Raw genomic sequence first — 8,643 nt, 5'->3', positions numbered from 1 at the left:
TCTGGTGCGGCATTGAACGTCGCTAGATTCGACCATGTGACTTTGAGTAAGGTGGCGAGCGTAAAGGTGAAGGAGATGAAGCCGATGATGGTCGATATCATGGATAGTGGGGAGAAGGCTGTGTGTGATATTGTCACACCCATCTCGCAGTCTATGTCGGCTGAGGGTTCAGTGCTAGTAGTGCTGAGTAAGCCTGGTTCGTGGAAGGTAGAGGTCGTGGTACAGATGCAAGTCGTCGATGAATTGAACCAATGGGCGCCTACGCAACAACAGATGTTTGTTTGGGTTCTGGTTGCACGGAAATGTCGGCAGCAGGCGTTGTCTACGTCTGCAAGACATCCTCCGTGTGGAATTGTTTCCAAACGTCACGATTTGATCAGGGCAGGCCCCCACGGTTGCTGGCGCCGACCCAATCACCTGTAAGCGGAAATAGACTGACTGATGCTATGGTCAGCCAAGCTGACACATTCAAGTACGATGGAAATGACTTTCTTCCTTTTGTATCGAGCGTGTTTGTGAGACCGACAGATTTGACCACAGTGCCGTTTGCTGTCTTTGCAACATCATATGAAAGCAGTGTTGGACCAGGGTGACAAGCGAGAACCGCATCTTTGCATGTCTACATTCGCTCTTGCGAATTTATTCCATGGCACATACTACCAGGTATCGTACACTTTTATATATACACACGTCTAGAATTTGTAGACCTGGTCCTTGCTGTAGCCAAGCTCCTTCAGCATTCCGTCAAGCTCGCCCTGGTCGGACGGGCTCTTCTTGCCTCCGCTGATAGCCTTGTACATGCCTGGTGGTCCGCATACGAACAGCTTGATCTTCTCGCCTTCCTTGGGCTCAGGCAGAACAGTCTTTAGGAGCTCCTTAGTGACGTGTCCCTTGCCGCCTTGCCATGACTCAGGTGGGTTGTCCAGAACGTAGAAGGCGCGGAAGCGCTGGGGGTATGTGTTCTCCAACTCCTCCCACTCGCGCTTCAGCAGAATGTCCTCTTCTGAAACGTTGCCGTAGATGAGCGTAACCTTGGTCTTGTCCTCGGGGTTGCGGAAGATGTGTCGTGCGGTTTGCCACATGGGTGTGATACCGGTGCCACCAGCGATCAGGGCAATGTGCTCGTGCATGTTGGGCTGTGAAAGAGGTTTCAATGTTAGTGCTTGTTTCACAACTAGATTATCGACGGGGCTCGTACCTTCCATTGGAACTTGGGGATAGGTCCCTTGATGTCTAGCCGTTGGCCTGGCTCCATGTTGTGCATGTGCTGAGACATGGGGCCGTTGGGGTAGGCCTTGATGATGAAGTCGACGGAGCCCTTCTGGTCCACGTCGCTAATCGGAGTGTATGGTCGGATAACTGGCTTCTGCATCTCGGGGCCCTTGTACTTGGTAATAACGGCCGCTATGTTCAGTCAGCATGTGCCGTGAGTAAGCCATTCTGATGATAGACATACATGCGACAGGCAAACCGCTCTCCATGTCCTCCTCCGGCAGCTTGAAGCGGAGCTTCTTGGTGTTGTGGTTGACGACTTCGATGTTCTCCAGCGCAAGCGATACGAAGCCCTGGTCGCCTCCAGTGAAGGCCTTCTTGACGGCGCCGGTGGAAGAGGGGATCTTGTTAGCCTCTTCTGATGGCGGCGCATTGCCCTTCTGCCCTGAAGGCGCGTCGCCGCCCCTCATGAACAAGTAGGCACCGGCGAGACCGGCAGCGCCGATACCCGTGTAGAGGATGCCATTGTTGCCGCTCTTGGGCGCCTCAGATGCGTAACGGCGGACTTGCTATTTTCTGTCAACCTCCAAAACTGACATTGGCGATTTGTAATCTCAAATCAGACGGAAATGTGAGCGCATACCTGGTGCAGCGTCTTGGCTGGGCGGAATACCTGTCTGGCAAACATGGCGAGACGAATTGGTATGAGAGGAGGGGAATGAGGATAGAATTGAGGTGTTTGCAAGAACAAGCGTTATCCGGGTGCAGGTGCTAACGACGGAGCTCATCGTACGCTAGCGCCAAGCAGTAAACGTCATCGCTGTTTTGCCGGCCCGTCCGAACTCACACTCATCCGTCTCCCAGTGCATCTTCAACATTAGTGCGACAGTCCATGCTATGCTCATCATGTCTGATTGACTGTCACTGAGACTCTCCACGGAATATCGTACAGCGGCATTCTGCACTCCATACAACACTATGGTAGAGGACGAGAAAGACGGCTCCGCCCGGGATCCATCAGCGACAGATTGAGCATGTTTCTTCGGCACCTCGAGAAATGGACACAATGGGCGGCACTAAGCATCAACTGATCAATGTACACACTAGCCATCTCGCGACGAGATGCTGACTGACGAGACCTCTGGAGATCCTGTCGGCTATGCAGGACTGCAAGCAATATGGCGAGGCATCACATCGCAGACGCCCCAACACGTAACCCGGACCTGTCGCGCCACGTTCGCGGAAGCCTGTGTCGGAATCGCCATCAGCACGATATTTGTTCAGGCTGAACGCGTTACATGTTTAACAATACCGGACGGACTAGGTTGACATTGTCGCATTGTGCTGTTCACAATGGGTCAGCTGCTCACGCAGAACGTCTGAATCCGCACCTTTCGACTCTGGCCGCTCTGAACATCGCCCCTCAGAAGCCTACAGAAAGTAGAAACAGCGAGCAATCGGATCTGCAGTGGTAGAGACCGCGTGTCCTTAATGGCACAGACTGGACCCTGGCGACAAGTGAAGGGGAGAAGCTCGGTCCAGCCAGCTCACAGTGACCGTCGGACCCTACTATGTCATTTCGGCTGCCACAGATCTCTTAACTACGACCCTTTCTTCGCTGTTTTATTTATTCACCTCCGGTACAAATATACAGCTTTTCTCTAACGATGTGGACTTGAACAACTTTAGGCGCCTATTCTCGAACGAGTGCGTTTCGCATACTTTTTGGGTCGCTAGAGCTCTTTAGGCGAACCATCAACTGTCGCCCTCAGACCGCTGGTCGCAATCGAATCCCCACGAAGAACTACGATTTACTTGCTGGCCGGAGCCAGGATTACTGCCGGTGCACACAACTCTCAATCGCGTCGACATGGCTTCGCAGTTTCCGACACTAGCTTCAATGCGGCAACCATGCGAGCACAACTATACTTATGCACCGAATCTTATCCCCGACTCAGCACTTTCAGTCTGCGCAGTCTGCATCACAGAGGCTCGCATTGGTGAAGTAAAGTTCGCGACATTTGCGTTAGCTCGCCGCGGTGGTATCTTCGAATCCTCAAAAGCAGGGCCAGAGCTACGTACGAATGGTATCGATGACCTAGGTTGGATGTCACACAAGGATTGCACCAGTCGGTGGAAAAGGGCAAAACTCGATTGTTGGAGACTTGTTGCGACCCTGGAGAATTTACGAGATGAACACTTCGACATGGCTGAGGAGTGGGGAGTCGACGAGGCACTATATCTCTGGGAACTAGCAAGAGACGAATGTTGGAAGGTGCCTGGCTGTCAATATTTGGAATACCCCGCTTCGAAAGAGGTGAAATTGACATCACGATCGCCGGCTATTGAGACTGTCTCGGAGCCTACACCCCAGGAAGAAGAAGATTCTGATGGTAGTTGGGAGAAGGTCAAGCGCAGGTGGAAGAGGAGGTCTCAACAGATCTCATTTTCAGACGACAACGAACCGCTGGATGTCGATCAGATGAATCTAAAAGAGATGGAAGGAGTCAACAATAGGCTAGCAAATGCAAGGTCGACACCCAGGAACCGCTTCGACACGATCGTCAAAAGCAGTAGAAGCGCCACCACAATAGCTGTCGCACAAGCCGTGAACAGGTCTAAATGCTTACTCAAAGGGGACACAAAACAAGTAAGGATATCTCCCTCGCTGCGTCTAGTCAACTTGGCGGCTGATTCTCTACAACAGTCCGCTTCTCCCCCTCGCAAATCGGTCAGTATCGACGCGCAAGCCACTATCCTCCCTTGCGATTACACCCCAGCTACGACGATGTCACATCACGAGCACACAGTCATAGAGCGGAGCCGCAACCGCCCCACTTACAGTCGAAGCTCCCGTTTCTACACGCCCTCATGTTGGGCGAGTCCCGAGGGCTACGAGAAAGATGACACCAGTCTTTCCAAGAGCTCTTGGGCGACTGTTGACCAGCTCCAGAGGGAGTTTGCGGGTTTGGAGGCAGACTCTGAGAAGAAAGAAGAGGTGCTTACTGAAAGAGCTGAGGAAGCTGCCGCCGAGCATGACAAGAAAGCTAACTTGAGGAAAGTAAAAGACAAGGCCTTTCGCGCACGGCGACCGCCATGGCAAGGAGAGAGGCTCTTTCATGATAGCTGGCAGGGCGCTGAGCTTCTTCACATGAGAGACTACTTCAAGAAGGCACTCGCAGAGGATGCCAATCTGTCATCGCTGAGTCAATCGCACCGCAAGGCATTGACGAGGGGTCTGCATGACTGCGGTAGTGCTTTGATGCGGGAGGAGAAGCAGAAGGAGAAGAAATGGGTGGATGCGGAGAGTGAACGATAGGCGGTACGTGGCATTGTTTGCGGTATCTGTGAAGGAGAAGGGATAAGGATGGAAAGAGGCGCGCATGTATGCGAGCAAACGTTGAGAATAGCTATACATTCCTCGATACGCTGTCGTGAAGTATAATTATGGGTACACATCGCTGTCCCTTCAGCATGACAGTCTACGCTGTCCTTGTCTTTTGTCACACTTTCTGACCCGTCAAGTGCAAGTTCAATCACCGCTCGAGGGTACAAAGTCCCCACCGCTGTATGAAACCACATCCTCGCCAATAACCATACGCAGCATACAGAAAACAACATAAGCCCAACGTATCCAAATCTACGCTAGCAAAAGTAAAAGCCCTGTGCTCAACCCTCTACACATAATTTTACGGCCTCGAGTCTTACCACCGTCATACCGAGTTGACTCCTAGCACCTAAAACAAACCAACCATGCCCTCAGGTTACTATCCCTCTCGACGACGAAATCTTCCATATGGCAATACACCATATCACGAGCTTCCTAACGGCGGCCGAGATCTTGCCCCCATCAGACAGCCCGATGTTCATGGCAGCGTCTGTTTACCAGGCACTCGCAGTAGTTGGTTTAACTACGACCCGGATAATGGTATCAATCGCAACACAGACCACTGGTATGGACGTGGAGGTCAGTGGAATAGGTATAGGTCGCCGTACATGGGCGGTGGTGGGTGGGGATGGGGACCTAGGTAAAAAGTGGAATGGAGAAACGTTGAACTTGGTTGAGAGCTGTTAAACAGCCTATTCGAAGAAATCTAGTTGCTACTGATACACTCGTTCCGTGGCTCACTTCCTACATTGAGATACCTGTGAGACCGACATAGGGGCCCGACCCAGAGGAGAGAATGAAAAGACACCTCGGTGTTCGTCCGCAGGACTCACCACTTCGCGAACTCGACAATTTTTCCATTTTAACCAAAGAGCAAACAAGGAAGTTTCGTAGTCCAGCATTGATGTTGCTTCGTGCCGCTATTCTCCAACACCAGCTTGGCGAGCTCTCATCACTTCGTCATTCTGTACTTCCAAGCTTGCTTCGGTAAGAATGGGTTATTATTCGTATATAGTATCAAAGTCGTAAACTTGGCAATAGGCGTCATGAGAGCGGTAGAGATAGCAAGAAGGTATACACAGAAGCGAATATGCAGGATCCGTAATCTACAACATGCGATGAAACTATGCTGGGACCGAATGATACGCGCACTGAAGAGAGCGTTGGGGGTATATGGCGGAAATAGAAGAAAAGTGCCCATCCAAATAACACCCATGATCTGAAAAAGTGTCCAAGATCCGAAACGAAAAAGATCCATGCGTAAAGTGCGTTAGGCGTTGATTATGAGGTTGCGCTGACTGGTATCTTCAGGATAGGCCCCGAAGACGAAGCGATAGAGCTCGCGCAGCCACTTGAATGACTCGCTGCGGCCCAGCCATTGCACCGATCGCCCAATCTCAAGTGCCGTCAGCCTGCGGAGTGGTTGAGTGTGAACGCTTCGTAGGGTCGGGTCTGCAAGAACAAGTTTTCGGTAGCTCTCGAACAATTGACTTTGCCACGTCTCGGCGCCGAAGCTGTTGGACGGCAAGGCACGAATAAAGTCTGGAAGGGGAATCTGGCGATTGTATCCTGTGTTGATGGCTGCCTTGATGATCAGCCCTTTCAGGCGGACCAGGTTGGCATCCTCTCGACCAGCGGTGGCGGTAGAGGAAGTATGTTGTGAGGCGTCAGAGTATGTAGAAAGGTTGGAGGAAGCGGATGACCAACGGTCATGAGTCCGTGTCATGCCAGCTTCTGGGCCGAGAACAAGTATGTTTGGCACGTTGGGCTCGTCTGCGGGCGAGAACTCTTCGCGGTCATCGAAGATGGTAGTTGGAGTCTCTGGCTGCATTGGCGTCGCGTTCCTCGACTGAATGGCCGAATGATACGACTCATTCACACTAGAGGATCGCCCAGACCGTTCCGAATACGCAGTCTGGGAGCGATGTGTCATGGAACTGCGACCGACCGAGAAGGCATACTGAGTGGGTCGTGGAGTGCCGCGATCAGGCCGCACCTGCGTCCAGCCTTCACGGAACAAGTCACACAACTCCCAGCACGCCTGGATTGCCGAGCCCAGCAGTTCCTCGTCGGCTGGCTTGCCATCCCGGCTGTTTTGGCGGAGACTGAAAAGCATTTCTGCCAGTGACCAGCATGCATGGAGCAATGAATCGGTCTCTTCTGGAAGCGAAGTGCGCTGCTTCATTAAGCGATGACATAACGTCAAGTAGAAATCCAGAGTGCGTTCACGAAATGTCTCGGGTAGTGTGCGATCATGTGCGTTGTAGAGATGATTGTTCAGCTCAAAGCTGACTCTGAGCACCGAATCAGAAGCCTCATCGCCGCGTTGCCGCACGTCGAATAGTGCCTGACAAAAGTCGCGGCAAAGCTCCAGTGTCGGTCGGATCTGCGTGGAGGGGTTCTCCTCTCTACTTTCGTAGAGCTTCTGGCAAAGTCGCCAACACGTTCTCCAGGCATGCTCCTGCATATCAGGGCTTCCACCAGAGTAGTGGAACATGCGTGTCCTGTGGTGTTGGCTCAACTTGGCCAGCGAGTTGCAGAGTGTCCAGCATTCGTCCAGTGCGCTTCGCAGGGCAGCCACTTCCTTCTCCGACTCTTGAATGCCGTGGATCGCCTGACCCATCGTTTGGGTGCCGATGGACATGGACTCGCCGTCTTGCGATTGTGATGACTGGCTGTCATCCTGTTCGATGACGGAGCTTGCTGAAGAATCTGTGGTAGCATGGTCGTCGTACTCGGCGATATCTGTGCATGTTAGCGCGTGGCCTTGTAAAATGCGTGCAGACATACCAGCGAGATTGACACTTTTGCGAACGCTACGCCGCCTCAGGTCCTCCTCGAAATCTTGTCTTGTTTGGGCACGCGGCGTGCTGCGGTCGGTAACTGAGTTGGACACGGCGGTATCAATGGGCGTAGTGTAGGCAGAGGATGTGTGCTTGTCCTCGACATCCGGAAGCATGTTGGCTTCAGGCGTTGACGGCGATACGACCGCGGTGTTATCTGACGTGTTTGCACTCGACGACCCGCCAGACGTCATCCGGTTCTGGTTCTGGTTCCCACGTCAGCCATGTAGTGCAACCATAACAGAAGGGCACTCACGAATTGCTTAAAGGTGTCGGGCGCATGGATGACAGACGGCGGGGCATCGTCCGAGTCAGCCCTGCGCACGGCGGTGTTGAGCTTATGGGTATGGGGCTGTCACAGGTTAGATGACTGCAGGCAGGTGCGGTGGAGGGTTGGCATGATACCTTTGCGGGCCCGTCCTGGCTCGCCGGGCTCACAATGTCGTCAGTGCCCGGCGATCTGATATCGCTCATGCCATCTTCGCTTGCACTTGGGTGATTGACCTGGGCATCGTCTTCGATCTGTAGTGGGGTCAGCCCCGCGCGTTCGTATATCCACCCACGACGCGACGTACCTCAGTGTGATCGGTATGGCTTGTGCCGTTGCTGTCGACGGGCGAGGGGTCGACGGTCGCCGGATACGGGCTGGGCGGTGGTTGTAGGTGGTCGGACGTGTGCCCTGAGGATCTTGGGGAGTCCATGTTAGCGGGCAGTCGCCAATGCTCTCGCAGCGAGGGCGTCGCACCTATTTGAGAAGACGTGGGCAAAGGTGCCCGGTGAGCTGGGCGAGTCCGTGTAGGGGCTGAATGCCGACATGGACTTCAGGCCACTCGGTGACGGCATGAGCTGCGTCGCGGTTGCCATGCCTCGCGCTGCTCTTGAGGAAGGCACAACAGAGGCTGCGCCAGGACTGCGCCGGATCTACGCTGCGGTGGGAAGGAACAATCGCGGGTGGTCTCGCGATGGGCTGCCTATCACTCAGACGACGGGGTTGGCGAGGCTGAGCGGCGGGTCACGAATCAGAAGGGAAGGCGCGAAAAGGGTGGGCGGCGGGCGAGCGCTTGCGTCTAGGGAAAGAAGGACGGGACGAGGCTTATCAGAGCAGGCCAGCTGCCGGGAAGAGGCTCAAGGTGCTTGGTGCAAAGAGGTGTCGTTGTTTGTTTCAACACTGCGACTCTGCCTCGGTGGAGACTCTCAGCG

At 53.6% G+C, this 8,643-nt stretch overlaps 3 protein-coding genes across 3 annotated transcripts; 1 reads left to right on the top strand and 2 right to left on the bottom strand.

Moving 5' to 3' along the window:
- Positions 1 to 692: 692 nt before the first annotated feature.
- Positions 693 to 1,900, bottom strand: MCR1 (NADH-cytochrome b5 reductase; the record flags this gene model as incomplete). Its single annotated transcript, XM_051500368.1, has 4 exons — positions 693 to 1,136; positions 1,199 to 1,404; positions 1,457 to 1,781; positions 1,856 to 1,900. 4 exons carry the CDS (start codon positions 1,898 to 1,900, stop codon positions 693 to 695), a joined length of 1,020 nt encoding a protein of 339 aa, XP_051349456.1.
- A 1,518-nt stretch (positions 1,901 to 3,418) lies between these two features.
- Positions 3,419 to 4,531, top strand: J4E92_009018 (uncharacterized protein; the record flags this gene model as incomplete). Its single annotated transcript, XM_051500367.1, has 1 exon — positions 3,419 to 4,531. One exon carries the CDS (start codon positions 3,419 to 3,421, stop codon positions 4,529 to 4,531), a length of 1,113 nt encoding a protein of 370 aa, XP_051349455.1.
- A 1,339-nt stretch (positions 4,532 to 5,870) lies between these two features.
- On the bottom strand, positions 5,871 to 8,307 carry J4E92_009017 (uncharacterized protein; the record flags this gene model as incomplete). Its single annotated transcript, XM_051500366.1, has 6 exons — positions 5,871 to 7,345; positions 7,391 to 7,643; positions 7,700 to 7,795; positions 7,849 to 7,965; positions 8,019 to 8,130; positions 8,189 to 8,307. 6 exons carry the CDS (start codon positions 8,305 to 8,307, stop codon positions 5,871 to 5,873), a joined length of 2,172 nt encoding a protein of 723 aa, XP_051349454.1.
- Positions 8,308 to 8,643: the final 336 nt, after the last annotated feature.

The sequence above is a fragment of the Alternaria infectoria genome (assembly GCF_024043175.1).
Source record: "Alternaria infectoria strain BMP 0036 chromosome Unknown scaffold_20, whole genome shotgun sequence".
NCBI classification, from domain to species: domain Eukaryota; kingdom Fungi; phylum Ascomycota; class Dothideomycetes; order Pleosporales; family Pleosporaceae; genus Alternaria; species Alternaria infectoria.
Note: the sequence above shows the minus strand (reverse complement) of the source record. Positions and strands in the feature narration are given on the sequence as shown.